At 41.7% G+C, this 22,657-nt stretch overlaps 1 protein-coding gene across 1 annotated transcript in view; it reads left to right on the top strand.

The window, feature by feature from the left end:
• PTPN4 (protein tyrosine phosphatase non-receptor type 4) overlaps window positions 1–22,657 on the top strand; it is a 3,248,454-nt gene that overhangs the window by 2,967,324 nt on the left and 258,473 nt on the right. The window contains exon 25 of the mRNA XM_044060734.1: window positions 7,591–7,726. Within this exon, the coding sequence (XP_043916669.1) occupies window positions 7,591–7,726 (136 nt within the window). The remainder of the gene's footprint in view (window positions 1–7,590; window positions 7,727–22,657) is intronic.

The following is a 22,657-nucleotide window of genomic DNA, read 5'->3' as shown; positions in this document are numbered from 1 at the left end:
AAGGTTAATTAAAGCCTCTGTGATTAAAAATCCTGTTCCCACTGACAAAGTGCTGGGCAAGATCTTGTGATGGTACTGCCAGATCTCAAGAGCTTACCTTCATGCATATCAGGGCTAAGTTACAGGAAGTATATGCGGTTTTCAAACTGAGATTCTCATTATCAGTTCTCTGCATTGCCCTTTGGCTTATCTACTAAGCCGATTCCAGGGCCGGTCATCTGCTCAATGTCAAGCTTTCCTCTCTTCATCCGGCAGCCACAGCATATTCTGTGTTGAAACACAACCGGGTCTCAACTTCCTCACGAGTTTTAAATGTGATTATGGAAGCTAGAAGACCTAGTACAAGGAAAGTTTTGTGGATCCATTGAAAGAGTTAGAGATAGATAAGCAATAATTATGAGAATACAGAAATTATTATAAAAGAATTAGAGTGCAATGGATTTTTTGTGGACATTGTCTGTAGGAAAATTACCAGTGGGGGAAATATGCCATACAGGAGAAAACTGGATAGAATATGTAATAAATGTAAAGAACTGGAAACTACAGAACATGTTTTTTAAAATGTGAGATAATTCAAAAACTGTGGAAAGATGTATGTAAACATGATTTGATTAAAAGTTATTTAAATTTTGAAATGTTAAACATGGACACGATAGAGTATGGGTTTTATGGGACAAGATCCCATGATGAAGATTAGAAAATGGACAGAATCATATTCAGTGTAACATGGATTATATGGAATGAAAGACGTAATGAAATCAGATACAATGGAAAATGGACATTGACAAAAATACTGCAAAAATATGGTTTTGGTTGTGGCTGAAAGAGTGGAGGGGAATACTTAAAATGGAAATGTCAATATATTGAATGATAAAACATGTAAATATTGTATATATGTATACAAAATAGAAAAATACTCATTTCAGTAGGTGTTGTGGATCTTTTACATTGACCTGACTTTCCACCAGGTTTGGCAGATGGGTCCTCGGTTTAACACCTCATCTGAAGGACATATGTCTGACCTTGAAGCACTTCTTCATTTGGACATCATCCTTGTCTGCATAATTATTTAGACTTTGTTTAAATGAAAGGAGACCTCCCACCCTGTATGTGGATTATGCAGTTTTCATGTCTTGGCTCATACTTTCACTCTACAGACTTCCTCTGGAAAAAATTTGCAAGATTGCAAGATTATTCCAGTAAACTAGAATTATCTGTCTGTTGAATTAAGACAAATCATTGAAATTGCTATTTTCAGAGAAGAATTTGCAAAGCAGCTGAGAGACTCACAAATACAACTACTTTTGGGACAATGGTTAACTTGTCTTCTATTTTTATCTGAGATACAAAAATGGTTTTGCACTGACAGTATACCTCTGCAAGTATATCTGTAGACGTTCTCACTTGTAAATTTGTATACATGTAAATTGATGTGGCATTGGAATTTATGTAGATGGAACTCCTGATCTGAAGTAGGAAGACTTCATTTGTCTGCAACCTGTGGGATTCGGATCCGACATCGGATCCGAGCCGGCAATTCATAAGCTTTAGAATCCGAGCTCCTAGCTCCTCCCTTTACCCATAATCCCCTGCTAAGCCCTGACTGACCTCAGATTTCGTTTGCCGCGTTCAATAGCTGACAGGAATTTTGAGCTCCATAGCGAAAGGAAATTGGTGACATCTTTTTTGCTTATATTTTTTCTTATATAGTTAAAGTGTGTTTGTTTAGGCTTTCCTCCCTTCCTTAGTTAACCTTCTCGGGTGTTCGTTTAGTGTGTGTTTGTTGTGTGTGTGTTTTTTTTTTAGGGCCTGTTAGGGCGTAGCTATGACTGAAGCCCCCAAGGCTATATTTTCTAAATGTACCGAGTGTGGCCATAGGCTTTCCCCGACTGATGGCCACACTCAGTGCGTTAGATGCCTGGGGGTTGAACACCTGTCATCTGGTTGTACCATTTGTGCAGGGTTCAACCCCCGGACTTTAAGGGAGCGGAGGTCGAAGTTGGTTCTGGCGGGACTTCTCCCTCCGGAATCGGCTTCGGCCCCGGCCCCCTGCTATCCTCCCTACTCAGCCAGTTGCTACTTCGGTCTCTCTCCAGCAGGGATTCAATCTCCTGCTAAGAAACCGGAGGATAGGGAGACCAGGAGGGAAAAGGAGAGGCACAGAGAGGGACACCATAAGCGGTGGGCCGAGGCCTCTGTCTGGGCCCTGCCACCTAAGCGTGCTTCCCCTCTGGCTTCTAAATCACCTCCTCCTCGGCTCCGATCCCCTCGGTTCTCTCCCGGATCCGAGGAGGTGGAGACTAAACCTTCGTCGAGGTCATCGAGGCGACACTCTAGATCCGCCTCGGTGGCCTCGTTGAGGTTAACTTTTTCTATGTCGGACGCTGATATGGACCGGATGATGAGGCGATTCATTCAGGCCCAGATGCAGATGGGAGTGCTCCTGGCCCCCCCCCCATCCGGGAGGGGCCTCGACCCCTTTTTTTCACCCCCATAGCTCCTTCTCCGACCCGACTCCCGGGTTCTGAGCTTTCGGAGCCGGGCAGAGTTGGACCCGGGGGTGGGTCGGATCCGACTGGTCGGCGCACCTCCGATCCGATCCCTTCCTTGAGTGCTTTGGGTACTTCGGACCCAACCTCTCGGAGCCGTGGGCCTAGCCTCGGATCCGAGGGAGCCGGTGTCTCTTTGACTCCATCTAGGTTGGAGCGCACCGATCTCTCGGATCCGACTGTCTCCGCTCCGGTTCTGATCCCTTCATCGGATCCGAGTGGGGGTCGGCTCTCGGGTCTTAGAGAAATCGGCTCCCCCTCGGCCTTCGACGTTGTGGAGAGGGTTCTGTCTCGGCTCCATCCCGCACTCCCTCGCAGCTGGGCCAGGCTCCCATCAACCGGTCTCAGGGACAGCCCGCCTCAATGTCCCAAGTGGTTCCTTTGGAACAACTGGTTGCTGGAGAGGACTCCTCAGACAGTCCCCCCGAGGAAGTGCCTCATAAGCATAAGTGTAAGAGGAGGCACGTGGACTCCCCCGAGTCTATTACTGAAGACATGGACTTGGAGGAAGGGAGGGCTCCCCAAGATCACCCCCAGAAGATGTCTCCTTTGGAGACATTATGGAAATGTTAAGGATCATGGGGGGGTGGTCTGCCCCCAAGGCCTCCTCGGACGAGTCTGTGTTCTTGGAGGCATTTGAGGCGGGCCCGTCTACCTCTTGGGTGTCCCCTCCTGCCGACCCTCTGGTGGACCTTATTGCCACCAGAGCGTGGAAGGACCCGGACACCGTAGAGCCTGTTCCCAAACGTCCGGACTGGATTCTTAGTTCCCCCATCGGACCGTACACATTGGAGTAAGGGAACCCCAGTAGATGCCACACTGATGGCTGCAGCCACAAAGAGGGGAATTGGTTCAGGAGAGTCCCTCTATGCATCCCACGAGCAAGGAATCCCGCTCGATGGATCGCATTGGGAAGCGAGTCTTTAGTTCAGCAACCTTCTCCCTGAGGGCGCTGAACTATATGGCACACGTGATCAGGATGCAGCGAGACCTGATTAAGGAATACGCTGCATCTCCCCCGGAGTCCATGTCGGCGGAGGACAAACAAGTGTACTCCACCCGTGTGGCCACTCTCAGTGCGGTGTCCAATACTTCTATGCGGCTCTTATCTCACGAAACAGAGGGAGCCGCTAGAGCTAGCGGATCGGGCCTTGTTATGAGACGCCAGGCCTGGCTCCGGCACTGTGACTTTGCGGAGCCCTTCAAAGTGACCTTTGCAAATGCCCCCTTCGATGGTTCTGCCCTTTTTGGCAAAACGGTTCACGAAACGCTTGTCCAGAGCGAAAAGGATGGGAAGACGCTGTCTGCCGTCGGAGTCCGCTTCTCAGCTCCCCAGAGGTCCTTCTCGAAGAACCAAAAGGGACAGAAGAAGATGTGGTTCCAGAAATCGCAGCAATCCCAACCTGCTCCGGACAACCAGTCCTTCCGTGGCAGAGGAGGACAGGGAGGTCGCCGTCCTAGAGGCAGAGGGGCTCCTGGGAACTTTGGGTCCAGAGAACCTTTCTCTGACAGACCCACGCAGAGCCCCTGATGGGTTACCCGGCTGCTCCTCTCTGGAGGCAGTCGGGGGGCGTTTTTCGAGGCACCTGACATCATGGGAGTCAATCACGTCAGACCGTTGGGTGCTTTGGGTGAAATCCAGAGGCTATTCAATCCCCCTTCACAGGATTCCCAGATCCAAAAACCTCCCCGATGTACCACCCGATCAACGGGAGATAGCAGCTGTGGAAATAGCACAGCTGCTAACAAAAAGAGCCATCCAACACGTCCCCCGAGATCAGACCAGATCAGGGTTTTACTCCAGGTTCTTCTTGGTGCCAAAAAAGACGGGGGACTTAAGACCGATCCTAGACCTGTCACAACTGAACCTGTCTGTAACCAAACAAAAATTCCAGATGGTCACCTTACAATCTATCCTCCCCCTTTTGCGGGAGAACGATTGGATGTGCTCTATAGACCTCAAGGACACGTACTACCACATTCTAATGGACAGACGGTCCAGGAGGTTCCTTCGCTTCCAGCTGGGAGCCAGGCACTACCAGTTCAGGGTCCTTCCCTTTGGTCTCACCTCTGCCCCCAGGGTGTTTACCAAGGTACTTGCAGTGATAGCGACCCACCTGAGACTCCAGGGAATACAGGTGTTTCCATACCTGGACGACTGGCTCCTTACAGCGTCATCAAGGCATCTACTGTGCTCAGCCAGGGACTATTTCCTTCATATAGCCCCTCGACACCTCATGAAGGCCAGCTCCTCAGAGAATTACAGCACATTCTACAAGAGCAGTATCTACTTCTGCTGCCTTTAAATCTAGAGTACCATTAGATGATATCTGTGCAGCAGCCACTTGGACCTCATCTCATACTTTCATTTCACATTACAAAGTGGACGTTGTTTCCAGAGGGAGAGCATCCTTTGGCTCTGCGGTGCTCCGGAACATCCTTCCATGATGGCCGCCCAAGATCCAGGTAGCTGGGGACTCTGTCCCACAGGTTGCAGACAAATGAAGTCTTCCTACTTCAGATTAAGAAGTTATGTACTCACCATAACGTTCCATCTGAGTAGGTGACTTCATTTGGATGCAACCGTCCCCCCCTCCATCCCCCTGACCTTTCAAGGTGCTATTAGCCCTGGTTTACCCAGGATTCTGTTTTACTGGTATTCACAGGGCAAACTCAATCTGAGGTCAGTCAGGGCTTAGCAGGGGATTATGGGTAAAGGGAGGAGCTCGGATCCTAAAGCTTATGAATTGCCGGCTCGGATCCGATGTCTGATCCGAATCCCACAGGTTGCATCCAAATGAAGTCACCTACTCAGATGGAACGTTATGGTGAGTACATAACTTCTTAATTTTCTAGTATACTTGTACTTCCAAGTAGGTAGCAAAATGTGGTTGAATAAGGCGTATGGGCCAACCCAGCTACCTGGTCAATAAAGTGTAAATAAATAAAATGCCCCTCCATAAAGGTGGTGTTGACCCCGATGATTATAGACCTGTCTGCCTTATAAGCTTCATTTGCAAAGCCATGGAATGTATGAAAACCTGACCTGATAGACTACAATATCAAGAATCATTCTAGCTACTGAATCTGGTAAACTTCTTCAAAAGGGTTACAGTACATTCTCCATATCTTGACCTGGTAAAGGCCTTCAACATCGTTCTTAATGCTGGCATTATATAGAAGCTAAATGCTTTAAAAATTAACTCATATTTGTTAAGATAAGTAGCAAACTAGCTGAAAGACAGAACTAACACAAAGTGAGTTGCGCGCTCCTCATCAGAAAGTCTAAAAATTACCAACATTTCCCTTCAGAGTTCGGTGCTGCGACCTCTCCTTTTTTAGCCTTTACTTCTCAGACCTCCAAACAGAGAACAAGACCTCTGACTAACAAAGTTTGCAGACGACTTCACACTGGGGGTTGTTAGGTCACCATCTGATAGTCAAACCTTTCAGAATGAACTCTCCATAGTAAAATGCGTGTACTCAAAATGGGCTGAAACTAAATACTAAAATATGTAGTATTGTCACATTTTTGAATTGGAGAACTGTCCTTTCATCAAGTCTTATTTATTTGTTGATGTATATTTAATGTCCTTAATTCTAGCCTTTATAAATTCGATGGTTTTATGAAGAAATACATCAAATACAGTTGGGTCTTTCATAACTTGAAAAGCAGTACGAGAGTTGTACTAATCTGTTAGGATAGTTGAATTCAAGGCCTTTCATTTTCTTGGTTAGAACTCTTTGAGGTCTTTCTAATTGATGATGTGCTTGTTTTTCTGCATACCAAGGGGGCATTATATTTGATGATAGGTCTGATAAAGGAAAACATACAGTGATAGGTTAATCTCTTCGGTTCTTGAAGACGTTCCTTTGGAAATTAACAGGGCCAGGCAGAAGAATTTCCTGATTGTAGTAGAAACATGATAACTGAATGAGTTGTTCACATAAGTACCTTCATCTGTTATGACCGTATCTGTTGGAAGAGTAGCATCATTTCTAACGCATGAAATGGGAGCAGCTTGTCTTTTACCAAATGCTACTGTACTGCACTTTTTGTGCATTTAGTTTGAGACCATTTTCATTACTCCAGGTGTGTGTATATTTCAGCCCTTGCTGGCATTGTTTAGTGTCAGCGGGTACACAATTAACAGTGCTGGTTTGCAGCCATCAGCAAACTTGGTCAGCTACTCTTCGTAATTATTGGCTTAAATGTCTATGAAATACATGCCAAAAAAGAGTCAGCCCAGCATTGAACCCTATGGTAGCACATTAGTTACAGTTTTACATTGAGCTAAGGTATCAGCGACTTTCACACTTGAGATCTGTTGGACAGCCAATTTCCAGACCACCAGACGGTACAGGACTGTACATTAATTTTATCTAATTGTTCAGTACTAGCATGTTCTTTTGCCTCTGCATTCATGTTTGAGTACATGTGTAACTGCCTATTCTTGAAATCCGATAAGAATAAGCCTACATTTTAAATACTAAACTACAGCTTCAGTTTTTTCTATACAGTATTTGTGGTTCTCTTAACTAGTAAGTGATTAGGTCATGGACCCTTTTGAGTTAGAAAGATATCTGAATGTAATTAGTCAGGCAGCACATTTCTGGGTGGTAGATGCAAATCAGAGTACCCAGAGACACACACCCCCTGATAAGGAAAACTTAAAACACCAAAGACACGAGGGACTACAAGTCAGGACTGAACCACCATACTGCCTAATATGTTGTTTACATCCACACAATATGATTCAGCAGGACTTGCCTGAAATTTCTGACACATTTTATCTTTGAACGCAGTGAGGACCAACACAAAATAGAACTTCTGTTTGAATAATGGAAGGAGTCAAGTTTAAAGATTAGTGACAAAACTTGTTCACTTGTCTTCCTATAGGACTTAAATATTAACAGTGGTAGTGAAGTAAATGCCATATGGTTAAGAGTAACTGACCTCTGCTTCCTGTTTAGTATTGTTTAGCATGCACTTAACATTTGGGAAAAGTGTGAAATACTAACAGATTATTTTATTTTCCAGTGCAGGCATTGGCCGAACAGGAGTTCTTATTACTATGGAAACAGCTATGTGTTTGATTGAATGCAATCAACCTGTATACCCACTGGATATTGTCAGGACAATGAGGGATCAGAGAGCCATGATGATTCAGACACCTGTAAGTATATCATGATGAACATATTTTTCATATATATGCTTTCCATTTCATTAGCATATTGTAAACAAGATGAAAAAATACAGTGATGTTACTGTCAGCATCATGCTGTTCTAAACTGCTTTAGCATGTGGTCCTATTTAAGTGACTTGCAGTAAAGTCATGGTTCCCTGGCTAAGGTCAGTGCTTTCAAACATTTGATTAGTAAGCTACTGGTGAAACCTTTTAAACAAACTGCTTGTCCTTCTCTGTGCCATCATGGATTTCTTGTGGAGTATCATGACACTACTGCGCTGGCCAGAAAGGTTTTGTAATGTATCTGTGAAAAAGACATGGTAGCGATGTATGGATTTGTTCTGAGACCTAGCTAGGGCTTTTATTGTAATGAACTAATAGGAGTCTCGATCTAGCTCCTGACCTTTTCTTTGGGAAGATGGTTTTGTAGTGGTGCTGCGGCAACTTGTAGCACAGATACTATAAAACCAGACTCTGCTCTCGTTTCTTCTAAAATGATACTCTTCAGAGGAGTTCCCCAACAGTTTATTTTAGGTATGTATTTTTCTTAATAATTTGTCTCTCTACTTTTGTATTGAGAGTTTATGCTCATGACATTGGTCTTAAAAGGTTTTACTGAGCATAAGTCTTGGTATTCCATCTGATTTTGAAAGAACATATGAATGAGTGTTAACTGTAAGATGGCAAAGCATATACTCCTCCTTCCAACCCATCATCTTCAACCCCTTTTCCCCATTTTTTACATGAGTCAGGAAGCCGTGTCAGTTGTCACCATCTCTGTCTATTCAGTGCCACTCACCTACCTTATTCAACCCTCATGCCCGAGTGTCACAGGTTTTCTCAAACACAATCTATCCACTTCTTTGCTGGACACCCCCGTTTCCTTGAAATCCATATAAAAAGGTTGCCTACTGGATCAATTCTTGGTCCACTTTTATTTAACGTACCACCTCTTTCTTAATGCAACATGCAGGTAACTCCAAAACTATTAATGCAACTTCAAAATGCAGCTTAACTAAAACCTTCACTAGATTTAAAATTTATGAGACTCCCAGTCAGTGATTTGTTCACAAAAGAAAACATGCCACCATGGTATGTGATGCACAAAGAGCAATGTTTTAGGCAACTCCTTTTCTTTCAACAACTTTTTTGAAGTACTGCTTTACCCAAACTTGTACCACTAAGGATTAACAGTCCACTGCAACTTCAGTGATGTCAACATAGGGAAAGCATGATGTGTGTTGTGTGTCATATGGACGCAGTGCTGCAGGCATTAGTCTGTGGCCCTACTTGCATTATCCCTTAGTTGGTATCATTGAGGGTTACACTAAATTTATTTTGACCATGGTTTAGTAAAAAGTTTTCTAAGCTTATTCTTAAAAAAAAAAAAAAAAACAAAAAGCTCAGCTAAGTAAGAATTGAACACATCTCCTAATGTTAATTGCAAAAAACTAAACTCAGGCTTTTTACTCCTACTTCCCTACCATACCACACTGATAATTTTAAAATCACCTCACTAAAAAACATCGTTACTGAACAGGTATCCATCATTGACTAGCGGCTAAAATTTCATTTGTAAATTGACTGTACTATATTTAAGACAAACAAAATATATATTATATGATGCAAAATCTTGTATATTTGATTATGCTTATCACACAACAGCAAGAGCACTCTTGCTTCCTACCCTCCTGTATTCTGAGTTCTAATCAACCTAAAAAAAGTTGAGAAACTGGTACAAGCCTGTAACAAAATAGCCAGATTTGCAGTGCATTTCCCAAATAAATGACATCACTGTCTTAAGTCTGCATAAGCAACATATTTTCTAGTATACATCCCATTCTATGTAATACACAGGATACCCCGACATGCAGAACGTCATCTGTGAGCAATGCTCGCTGTGCAGTGCACAAGCATCCCTTCCCATCTTGCCGAAGATCGGTCCCACCCACTCCATAATGCAAAGTACCTCCTTTGGAATGAAGAATGTGAGCCCCGCTTACTCCACAATGCATTGTCACCCCTCAACATGGTGAATGTTCCTGAGTACATTGTGATGCTGTGCAGAAACCCTTACATTGCCCCTCCATCCATGCGAGAAAGGTGGTGCTGAGGAGGCTAGCAGGAGTGTGCTGTATATCCATGTTATGGCATCTGGCTCCAACGCTGGTTTGCTAATGACATACAAGGTAAGGGCAACAAACCCACACCACCATGGAAACCAAAGCTGTTTTAACTGTTTGACTGTTTTCATGTCAACCAGAAATTTCATCAGAAATGGAGCATCATTAAGAACAGTCTCATTTTATAAACACATGTACGAGCTGACATAAAATTAGGAAATGGCAAAATTTTATCATCTTGTAGTCTTAACTAGTTTAAAGAAACATAGTCGTTTAGACCTGGCAGAATGGTAATATTAAAAAATAACTGCCACAAATGTTCCATAAATTTCAAGGGAATCAGACTATTTACCTCCTCTAAAAATTGTTGATACATTCTCCAACAGAAAAATATAAACGTTTGAAAATATGAACTTAATAATGCACTTGCTAAATCGTAATTATTCTTAAAATTCTTCAGATGTTCATAGATTCTTCACAGTAGCTTTCTTTCAGTTTTGCCAGTGTAGAAAGGACATGAAACAGATAAGCAACATAAACACAGCCAACCTATCTACCGTTAAAATGTTATTTGCTAATAAAAAAGGTACATTCAAAACCCCACATCTTTCTTCAGTAACAAAATCGAAAAAAAGCTACAGCAAAGAATCTTTAAACATACAATTGGTTCAAGGAGTGTGTTTGTAGTTTGTTGGGGATGTGTGTGTTTTGATCTTTTTTGGTCGATATTCCGTCATTTGAAATTTTGCCTGTTCAGCATAATGAATGCATTTCTCGCTTACATACATAGTTGACTTTGCAAAATGTTGGCAGTTCACAGTTCATATATGTACAAATGTGTGTGTGTGTGTGTGTGTGTGTGTGTGTGTGTGTGTGTGTGTGTGTGTGTGTGTGTATGTATGTATGTATATATATATATATATATATATATATATATATATATATATATATATGTGTATATATATATATATATATATATATATATATACACACACACACACACACATATACATATGCGCGCATGCATACACACACACACTTTTTTTGTGCGCACACATACGTGTATGTATATTGTCCTATTGAAAACCTCCACAAGAATAAAAGACTATGTAACTAATGTACATAGTTTCACAGGTAATTGTAGTTTTAGTCCAAATTTCCATTATATTCATTCCAGAAAAAAACATGATCAATGACATTGTCATGAAAGCTTGTGTTAAAACTAGAAGCTTTGGAAGCTGGCCAGCTGTTATATCCCTAGCAGGATATAGCCCATAGCTAAGGCTACTGCAGCAGTGATCATTCGAACATCTACTGTTATGGTAAGTTTAAGTACGCAACTGTAATTCCTAATATTTCCTGTTACATATACATACTGTCTCTCCTGTTCTTTTCGTCACAATTAAAGTCTCCTATAAATATAATGTCCACGTTTGTCATTGCAAGTTTTGTCATCTTTTCAAACATTTTAGCTCTATCTCCCACTACTGTATGTGCATAAATCAGAACTATTTGTAGTGGCTTACTGTTTATTTGTGTCACAAATAACCATTATTCCTAGAATCCAAAACATAACATTAAGAAGTTTTATGTTTAAATTTTTTTCATGAGAATTACTACACTCAAATGTGTATCCTTTCCAAAGCTCCCGTTCTCTTCTCAGTTTTTCCTGCTTTTCAATTTCTAAAAACATTGTTTTCCAGACATATTGAATCATTTCTTGACACCACTGATATCATTAATGTATGATATCCTTTTGTCTTTCTTGCATTTTTCTTTACCACACTTTGTAACTTCCATTTCGTCACCTTTTTTGCAGTGGAGTTAGCTTAATTTCTTCCACATTTACTTTATTTACCCCTTCATTCATTCCCCGCACTTTAATGAAATTAAACAAAAAAAAAGTCCCCTTCATCTGTTCCACTGTGCACGCATTTTCCACATTGTCATGCACTGTTTCATTGTATAGAGCAACATTTTCATTATTTTGATTCACTTCAGCATTGCAGTAATACCCTCGTTCTCCCCCTCCACTTATTTCATCAGTTACATCTTTCTGCAACACTTGGTAGTCAAACCAAAAATGACCTTTCATATTGCATTTTCTGCAAGTTATTTTACATTACTTCCTCTGAATTTTGACCCCAATAACTTCCATATATAAAACCTATCACCTCTCTTAGGTTCATAGGCTAGTACTAGGCGATCTGCCCTTGCAGGGCATTTTAAGCCTGGCTAAATTTTCTAACCCTTATGGTGTTTTGATTTCCCTTACTACTTTGTGAACTCTATTCATGCCACACATAGTTATAACAAAAGGGATGATAGCTATTTATAAGGGTCCAAACATGGTATATATATATATATATATATATATATATTGTTTAGCAGCTGTTTCTGTCCAGTAGTTATCTTTTATCTGTAGATCCAAGATTTAGTTGAATATGGATAGGATGAGCTTTGCTTTACATGGATGGGGGAGTCTGTTCCAGTGCAGTGGTATCCTCTATGAGGTGTACGTGTGTCTTCACACCATTCTGTTGATGTTGCAGAAGAGGGTTAGATCCCTGAGCTAAGTAATTCTAGTGCTGGTTGATTTGCTCGTATGTGCAGTCCATCCTGGGTTGGTCAGAGGATGCACTGTATGCAGGCACAGGCCACCTCTTAGCAGTCCGTAAGAGACTGGGTATAGAGATATAGCAAATTGATACCGTCCATATATAGCAAATCATTTAAATCAGGTATCCTTTTTGTAAAGTATGTGTGTGGGCATTCCAGCTGGTGCATATGTCTGGACAGGTGCATGCAGAAGCGGGCATTATTACTGATGATTCTTTATGAAGACTGATTAGAGAGGGGCAGTGACTTGCAAGTAATCCCTTTGTTAACAAACTTTGCATTCTCACCACAGTGCATACATATTGGCCAAAAGTTAAATTGCTGTCCACAAAAGTTCCCAAATCCTAAACAACTAGGGCAGCTGTTAGTGATATATTCTCAATGTGGTAGTTCCCTGGGGGAGCCAGTTTACCAAAGGATCAAGTAGTGTGTTTTTGTTTTTGTCCTCTCCTTGATAAGACTAAGCACTCTTAGAGCCATCATCCAGACAGTAGTATCCCAGTACTGAGAGCATTTTTTTTTTTTTTTTTTTGGACCTAGCCCTGCCCATAGTGGTGATATAAGCACTTGTTATATTGGCAGGGCTACCAGTGCCTCTCTGTCCAAGCTTTTGCACTCCCTCACATTCTCCATGAAGGGCTGCAATCATTGGCTTGGTTAGCCATGCTCAGCTCATTTCTGACACCAACTCATAATGGTCCTCCACTCTCCAGCCAAAGCTCTGTCATTAGAGCAGAGGTGCGAGCCAGGCAGAAATCTTCATCCCTACCTCTAGGATGGGCACGTTCATCCTCACTGTCTGCTTCTTCAAGCATTGAAGCCACGACTTGAACTTGAGTCATCTGGTCTATGGTCAGGACTTTATCCTTCTACAGCACCAGCACAGGCTAATCATTTTACAGTTCTTAACAGAATGTCCACAATTGCATGATTGGGAGCACTTTTTTTGTACAGTCCAGAAATAAATGTGATGAGACCCCTTTTAGAAAAAATGGATACCTTAACACTTTAGTCTGCCTGTATTTCTGTTTAACATAAAACTTGGTAAATTCACCATTTTCCCAGCTGTAACTGGTAATGAAGCTCCTCCCAGTTTCCATTTAACACTTTGTTCAATTACTTTTTTAATTCAAACTGATTGACAACAGTCAAGAGGAAAACATTTTTATATTAGTTTCTAAAGTATCTGTTCTAAATCACAGTGTCGTTATTTTTAGTTTGCACATTTGCAAACAGTCTTTCTGTAATGCATAGAAACATTTTATTTCACAATCATTTATGAATTTATTTGGTAGAGCAAAAGCTTCAAAGTTAATTCAAAGAATGATTTTGTGCCCAAATATGTTAAAGCTCTGACATCTTTTACAGTATAACCCAAAGGAGTTGCAGTTTTGTCCCAAATCACATACTTGTTTATTATCTGCCCATTTTTATTTTTTATCCAAACAGCAGGTTTCTTTTTCTTTCTCTGAGGATAAGCATAGGTCTTTCCCACTGTGCCACAGCAGTATATGACCTGTTCACATTCCCAGATATCAGTGGCTCTCCATTATTATGCCCCTACTGCTATGCCACCGCCATTCCTTCTTTCTGTTCCACTACATTTCTATTTTACAAAACAGTCTATATAACTTCTGTCAGAACGTTTAAATCCACATTGTAAGCATCTCCCTGGAGAATCTGTGCACATCACTCCATCAGTTTTTCCCAGGGGAATCATCTGCCTGTGTCTGACCCACATACCTTTCAACTGATCAGATTTTCACAGAACGTCCAGATTTTTGCTCATATTTTGGTGTGTACCTCCTAAAATTTGGGATTTGCTGGCAAACCATTGCGGATTGAATTTGCTAAAAATTACAGATATTTTAGTTTCAGATTTCATATGATTCAGCAAATGCATGAGAATTTAAAATCTGTTATTTGAGCCGATTTCTAAATTTATAAGAGGAGTAAAGTCCCTGATTTTGAGCCTTTGCCACCACCATCCCCATTATTATTTGGCTTAGAACTGTGTATTTCCCTCTCTCCTCACTAGCTGACTGCATCCATACCATCTGGGGCAAAAGTGGATTTAGTGTGAGCTGTCTACCTATTGGTACTTTTTTTTTTTTTTTGCTTAGTGCCCCTGTCACAGTCCTGCACCATACCCCATCATACAGTGCAGAAATTGTCCATGAGCTTGGTTCTAGTGCTTTCCTATACTCTCCAGCAGGGCTTTAGCCCTCAGTCTGTCTCCACTTTGGGCTGTACCTCTATCTGGGAATGTCTTCCCTTCCCCAGGATAGGTAAGTTGGCAAAATGATGCTCATTCCAACCTACCACTACTGTGTAGTAGCCCAGCCACTGTAATATACACGTTTGTACAGAATGAAGTAGCTATGTGGCAGCCGGTTGTCAGCATCACTGATTGTGACACTGGTACACTATCCATATGGGGTATATAGCCAGCCCTGACATCCTGCAAGTCCAAATCACCGTAAACAAGACAAATTACTACTTCGTAGGTAGCTTTAGAAAGTTCAGTTGTGTAAAATCTTACCATAATGGTAGATGTCCTTCTCTTCACTGTTGCAGTATTTGTTATACTAGGGATCCCCTGCCAAGGGAAACCCGATGTCTGGCCAGTATATCAAATCCTTTAGGTTGCTTTTAAGTTATGCTGTATGTCATGCATATGCTCCTCGTGTAGTGTAGGGCATAAAGGTTATGTCTGGACGTACCATTCTCAGAAGAGAGAGCCCCAGTAGGAATACCAGTCCAAGAAAAAAAGGTATTCAGTACATCCAGTAGGGAAATGAACCTGGGGAAAGAAGAAGGGGAGTGAATACTGCAAGAGTGAAGAGAAGGACATCTACTGTTATAGTAAGATTTTAAATAACTGCACTACATACTGTTTCTGTATTCATTACAATAGGCAGACTGCCAAAGTTCAGGAAGAAGAAAGGGAGGAGGAAGGACCAGCAGAGCCCTCTAGGAAGCTGTGAAAGATGGCCCTAGCAAAACCAGCTCTAGCAATTCCACCCACCTTAAAGTGCTTGGTAAATATATGCACAAAAGTCCAGGTAGCTGCCTCAAGAATAGAGTTAGTATCCAAATCCTTGAAAAAAAGCACCACAAGAAGCCACAGCTCTAGTAGAAAGAGCCTTAAGATAGGAATGCTGTTACCATGAAAGGAATAACAAAAAGAAATAGCTTTAAAGATCCAAGAAGAAATAGTTTGCTTGGACACTGCTAATCCTAAGGACCTTGGATGAAGGGAAACAGAGAGCTGATCATATTTCCTAATAGTTTTAGTCCTAGCTAAATAAAGTCTGAGTTGTCTATGCACATCCAACGTGTGCAGCATCTTCTTACTGGCATGGTGCGGAGAAGGGAAAAAAGTGGGCAAATGAATAGACTGGTTAAGGGACAACTCATTCACCACATTGGGCATAAAAGTAGGATTAATACGCAAGGATACCCTGTCCTTATGAAACCCCTAAATGGGAAGACAAGCCATAAGGGTTTGAAGTTTAGACACCCATCTGCAGAAGTAAGGGCTAACAAAAACACAGTCTTCCAAGAGTAATCTTGCAAGAAGCTGAAGCTGCGGGCTGAAAGGGAGCGTGAGTCAATTTTTCCAAAACAAAATTAAGATTCCAAGGAGGAGGAACAGGCTTCCTGGGAGATCTAATATGAAGGATGCCTTTAAGGAACTGTTTAACTTCAAATCTAGAACTAAAGGGGAAGATAAAGGCAGACAAGCAGAGATAGCGGAGAAGTGGGCCTTAACAGAAGAATAAGCCAACCCAGCACTGAGCAATTCACACAGATCATAGAGAACCAAAGGAACATCCACAGAAAGTGGATCCAGGTTATGAGAAAGACACCAAACAGAAAACCCCTTCTGTTTGAATAAGAAGAATTACCTAGTATTGGGTTTCCTGGCCTCCTGCAGGACCCTGAGCATGTCCTCAGAAAAAAAGTTGTTTATGTGGAATCAAAATCCTATTACCCACAGTGTCAGTTGAAGAGTGGACAGGTGGGGATGGATGAGAGATCCCTTGTCTTGTGTGAGTAGGTCTACCCTGTGAAATAACTTGTGATAATTCCCACAGGCTAAATGCAGAAGAGGCAACCAATGCTTTCTTAGCCAAAAGGGAGTCATCACCAAGATTTTGTGAGCATCCTGTTAAATTCTGAACAGGACTTTTGGAATGAGGGGAGGGAAAGAGTGAAGAAACATCCCCTTCCAAGAAAAAGATAGGGTGTCCACCTTCCAAACCAGAGTACCTGGGACTCTGGCAGAAAAAAAGAGGGTGTTGTCTGTTCAGAGGGGAGGAAAAAATATCTATTTGAGGAATACCCCACTGGTGGACAATGTCCAGAAATACATCCCTGTGAAGCATCCATTCATGGGATTGAGTTGAGGACTTGCTCAGTGTGTCTTCCACAAACCTTTGACCTGAGGGAATGTAAACTGCCTTAAGAGTCACTTGATACTGCACAGCAAGTTCCCACACCAGGATTGGCAACCGGCAAAGAAAATAAGATCTTGGCCCAAAAAAGGGAGAAGAGATTTCCAGACCATGACATACCCATGGTGGATAATGGATAGAACCCAGGAATCCTGAGTAATCTTTAGCCAAACTGGAAGAGAGACAGGTGAAGAGAAAGAGGGTTTTTTCTAGCCCCTCTACTACTGCACCTTTCTGCTCTCTGATTCTAGCTAAATGGTTTTAGCTGACTCTCACTTGACTGTAAGGATGAAAATATTGCAAATTATGTTAGTACCTAAAAAAAAAAAAATTGTTATTTAGCATTTGCAGTGTTCTTACTATGTATTCTTGCTGTGTGGACATTCTATTGTAGTTTATCTCATGCATTGTATCCTTGATTATACTGCCTTTGGAGCTTTTCTCCCCAGGCCTCCACTGAAAATGGGTACTTCTTGGCCCAGTGGGCTTCCCCGGTAATCAAACTGAAATAAATAAATAAATAAATAAGAATATGATAGCACCTGGTTTGTCAGGAAAAGGCGACTTCTGAGCCACAGAAGTCTGCCGCTTGCCACCCTTTTTACCCTTAGAAGAAGCGAGATTGCCAGCGTAAAAAGGCTGGCTTATTGGAATAATTTCTCTGAAATTCAGGCACAGGAGAAGCAAACACATATTAAGTTCTTGTAAAGCCTTGCGCTTATCCAGAAGGGATTTAAACAAAGCAGCAGCTTCACCAAGCAAGTCTTTATTAGCTTGAGGGGCATCCATCAACTTAGCCTTAATGTCATCAGGCAAAGGTTGACGCCAAAGCCAAGAATACCTCCTCATCACTGACCCAAAAGCAGCAGCCCTAGATGAAGCATCTGCTGCATCGTAACTACACTTCCTGGGAGGAAGTCCCTAACAGGGAAAGAGCAGACGTTTTACTTTCAGAGTCTGGAAGATCAGAAAACACCTGACAGGCCTGGGAAAGCAGAACCAACAAGTACTTGGATATATGTGTCTGATAACAGCCCTAAAAGCCAAGGTAGTAGAGGTATAGACATTCTTGCATAGCTTTTCCATAGTTGTGCTGTCTTTATCAGAAGGCAGTAACTTAGGAGAAGGAAGCAATTGAGATGGCTTTGTTAGAAGCTACAGACACCACTGAGCTGAGGGGTCAGCAGAAGGAGAATTGTACAAGAATTTACAGTCCTCGGGCACCCTATAGAACCTATCTGGTTTCTTGGGGGTAGGGGGGCTGAGAATCTGGAGCCTTAGAGGCATTAGAAAAAGCATCCAACAAAGCAGCCAAAACAGGAGGGACGGGAGGAGATCTGGGAGAATCTATCTGCAAGTAGTTCATAATACCTTTTTTGTATCTCAGAAACTTGCACACAATCCCATTTAAAGAACTCCATCATTCTACAGATAGTATCCCCAAAAAATCTCTTCAAAGGGAGTATCAAGACTGGTTGATTCCTCTTCCACCAATCCATAATCCAAAGGAGAAGGAATTTGGGAGGAGTAAGCAAAGGATTCCTCATCTGAACATGCCTCATCCTCAAAGGATTCCTGTTCTCTGCATCTCTTAAGTGGGTGGGGGTAGAGGACCAAGGGGAGGCTGGAACAGAAACTCCCTGTGGAGGTTATAAAGCCATCAAAGCACTAAACAACCACTGAGTGAAGGACTGCCATTCACTCTGCGGATTCTCAGGAGATGAGGAAATATGTTTAGTTTTCTGCTTTTTCTTTAATGGGACGTCTGCCTTGTAAAATTTAGAAGGCCTCAACCCTGGATGGCATTCAATAATTGTAGTAGGGACTTCTCTGACTAAAATTTGAGGAACACCCCTAAGCCCCGAAGCAGACACCAGCAGTGTCTCCTCGGATATGCTTAAGGTAGGATCCCTGCCAACCTCCAGCATGGTCACAACAGAGGAATCCAATGATGAGGCTGGGTGAACCTGTGGGCTATCACTCACCTCGAAAGAGACATCCAGCAGAGGCTGAACAGCAGAAGATTCTGGCCCAAATTTCTTGGGCTTCTTTACAGACTGCTGTTCCTTGGAATGAGACTTTCCTGCCATTGTGTCCATAGAAAGAAGCTCAAGACATTGATTCTCAAGATAAAGCACCAAAGAAGAAAACCTGCTACGAAGGGTCTTGGGAACAAAGGCCTAAGAGATTGAAAAGAACATATGGTTGTGCGAAGCACCAAGGCAAAACAGACACTGTTCGTGATGGTCTTTATGGGGAATTTGTCTCCCACACTGGCATTTACCCTTCTTGGATTACTTGAAACCCCACAATTAGCAATATAGTAAAAGAAAGATAAGTCAACAAAACCCCAATGGGGCACTTATCTGTAACGGTTTGGTGGAACAGCAATGAAACAGGCATTCAGACTGATAATCAAGAGGTGGTGTTCGGACCGGTGGCAAAGAAGTTCTGTGGATGGTACGTCCAGATGTCACCTTTATGCCATAGTCTATGTGAGGAGCATATGTGTGACTTACGGCGTACCTTAAAGCAACCTAAAGGCTTTGGTACATTGGCCAGACATCAGGATGCTCTTGGCAGAGGATCCCTAGTACAACAGTGAAAAGGTAGGTCCTCACTCTCTATGTCCCCTTCTGAGCATGATGACTCTTTTAATACATTAGCTGAAATTCCCATTAAAACCAGGGCCCTTCTACTAGGGGATTTCAACTATCCATCAATAGACTGTCTGACTTGTACTGCCAGTGCTCAGCATGCCCAGCACTTTCTTGACATTATAAATGCTAACTATCTTTCACAAGTAGGTAACTGTCCTACTAGGGACCCCAATTTCATGGATCTAGTCCTCACAGTTATGGGAGCTTTTTGCACAGCTCCATATGCATCATCATGTCTTGTTGAATCAGACCATAATTTAGTGATCTTTTCCTTTAAAACTGGTGGTACTTCCCCCTGTAAGTAGCTCTTTGTTTAGGTACTTCTCAAAAGCAAACCTTTTTCATTTACTTGATGCCTTTAAAATAAATTCTGATGTAATCCTGCTGTGAAACATCTTTTTGCTAAAGCTGCTACCTTTGCCTCTGACTTTTACTCCCACTTAAATAGTTGCATTTTTAAAGCAGTCCTTGTCTGCAGCAATATAATGTGAAGTTTAAAAATGGACCCTGTGGTAGAATACTCAAATAAATAAATTATATAACAAGAGAAAGAAACTGCTTAATGCTGATGATAGGTCTCATTCTACCTACCTTAAGAGCATACTTAAGCAAACTAGCAAAGAGCTTAATGGAGCCGTTGGAAAGCTCAGAGCAGAGTATGGACCTAATGTAGCCACTAAAACCAAAATTAACTGCAAATCTTTATCTCAGGAATTTAAGAATTAACATCCAACAGTGTTCTGAGCTAGTTCACAACTACACTGTTCGACTCAAGGGGAAAAGCAAATATCCTAGCTGAATAGTTTAGTGCAAATTTCACTCCCCTCTCATTTGCAGTTATTTCACAAGTTCCACAATCCCAGCCAGCCCCTTTAATTACTATGGATCAGGTTCTCTCATCCCTTTCAGAAAATATCACCTCATCCATGGGGCCTGAAAACATATCAGGTTTACTGGTTATTGGTGCCAAATACGTCCTGTTTGAACCCATTCTTAAACCTTTAATCTAAGCCTGTCCACTAGTTACATTCCCAAGGCCCAAAAACAGCTATTGTAATGCCACTACACAAGAGTGGCCCAGCCATGGCCCCTGGTAACTATAGACCATTAGTCTCGCTAGCCTCATAAGTAAAGCTCTGGAGCTCATTCATTATCTCTGACCTCATGAATCTGGACACTGCAAATCTCTCAACCCTGAACCCTCATCAGCTTGGCTTTATCAGAGGAAGGTCCTGCCTCTTTATCCTCATTAATTTTGTTGAAAAGGTAACTGAAGCAGTTGATGGTGGTTATGCAGTACGTACACGATGTCTAGACCTGGCTAAGCCCTTTCACACTATTCCACATGCAAGCATTATTGATAGACTTGTAAATCTAATTATAAATTCTTATAGTCTTTGAAGGCTAGCTAACTAGTTGACAGAACCCATTTGTTTAGAGTAGCAGGTGCCACTTCTGAAAAGAAGACAATTACCAGTTGTGTAACTCAGGGTTCCATTTTGGGCCGTCTCCTGTTTGGCATATATTTCTCAGACATTCAGGCCAGCACTTCTGGCTTATGGTTAACTAAGTTTGCAAATGACTGTAAATTTGGTAGTGTTATTCAATCTTCAACTGACTCACAATTGCGCCAACTCTGCTTAGACCATATTAACAGTTGGTACAAGAACAGTGTCTCATATGTAAAATAATGCAGCATAGTTCATTTTGGTAAACATCAGTTTCATTTACAATGTAGGAGATGGACCCTTCCAATCAGGCACTGTTGTAAGGAATCTGGTTACTCTTGTTGCTAATTATACGAACACCAATTACCAAAAAAACAGAACCCCCCCCCCCCCACAGAAATCAGCTTCTCCGCAAGGATCTTAATTATTTTTAGCTTTATTCTGGTACCTCGGCCCTTCACCTTCCTTGGTATTTTTCTTACTCTTGTTGCTAATTCCGTATCTTGTGACCGCCATGTCTCCACATCTGACCTAGGCATCTCCATTAAGTCCAAAGAAGTCTCAAGTCCCCTTTAGTCATGTCTTATCAGCCCCATTATTGAATATAATGCACCTTTTAGCATATATTTACCTAAACGTGTCACAACTTGAAAGACCTCAGAAATTCATAACTAAAAAGAACAGTGGCATCAAACATTTTAGTTATCAAAAGAGACTGGCAGCCCTTACTCTGTGCTCAGTTTCTTAAAGACTTCTCCGTAGAGATCTATGTCTAGCCTTTTGTGCCATGAAAGACCCAACGCAAACTAGCTTCGTGTTCCTTTTCAGAACTACTGGTACATCAAATATTCTCTTAAAGGAACTAAACTTTCATCTGCAGGTAAATAAGACACACTAGCATGATAGATTCATATCCCAACATCTCTCACCTTTGAAATAAAATTCCAATACATGCCAAGCTCCCTTGCCACCTTCAGAGTAAAACTAGATAATTGGATGGGCAGCCTAAAAATTATTTTGCAGTCTACCTTGTCTTACCCTTGTGGCTAGAGGGAAATGTTATATATATATATATATATATATATATATATAGATATATATATAGATATATATATATATATATATATATATATATATATATATATATATATATATATATATATAGATATAGATATATATGGTCTGCAGACCAGTTGCCTAGTACTCACCTGTGACCCTGCCTGTATGCAACACATTCCTAAAAACATTTCCATCTATGGTATTCAGGCTACACCCTCCCTGGTCAGAGCACTGCCGTAGCATGCTACTCCTTATCTGTTTGTCAACAAAATGAAAGTTCACTGCCTGACATTCATTTTTTTAATCATGCCAAATGGGTAAGTGCATTATATGCCTCCACAATGTTTCCGGCACTTAGCATGATGGCATCTTTCCCACCTGTCTGCTTGGGAATGTGTCACTGAACTAGTGTTAAGTTTCATAAACCTATAGCATGAGTACAGTACCATTAATAACAAAATGCCTTTATAACTTAAGTAGCCAGATAAAAGTCTACTATTAGTTTACATTCTGAGTTTCTGTTCCTGTGTAATGGCAGAAATAAAATGAA

The sequence above is a fragment of the Protopterus annectens genome, chromosome 2.part0, assembly GCF_019279795.1.
Source record: "Protopterus annectens isolate FY-2018-M chromosome 2.part0, PAN1.0, whole genome shotgun sequence".
Taxonomy (NCBI): Eukaryota; Metazoa; Chordata; order Ceratodontiformes; family Protopteridae; genus Protopterus; species Protopterus annectens.
The sequence above is the reverse complement of the archived record's forward strand: the minus strand, read 5'-3'. Positions and strand labels throughout refer to the sequence as shown.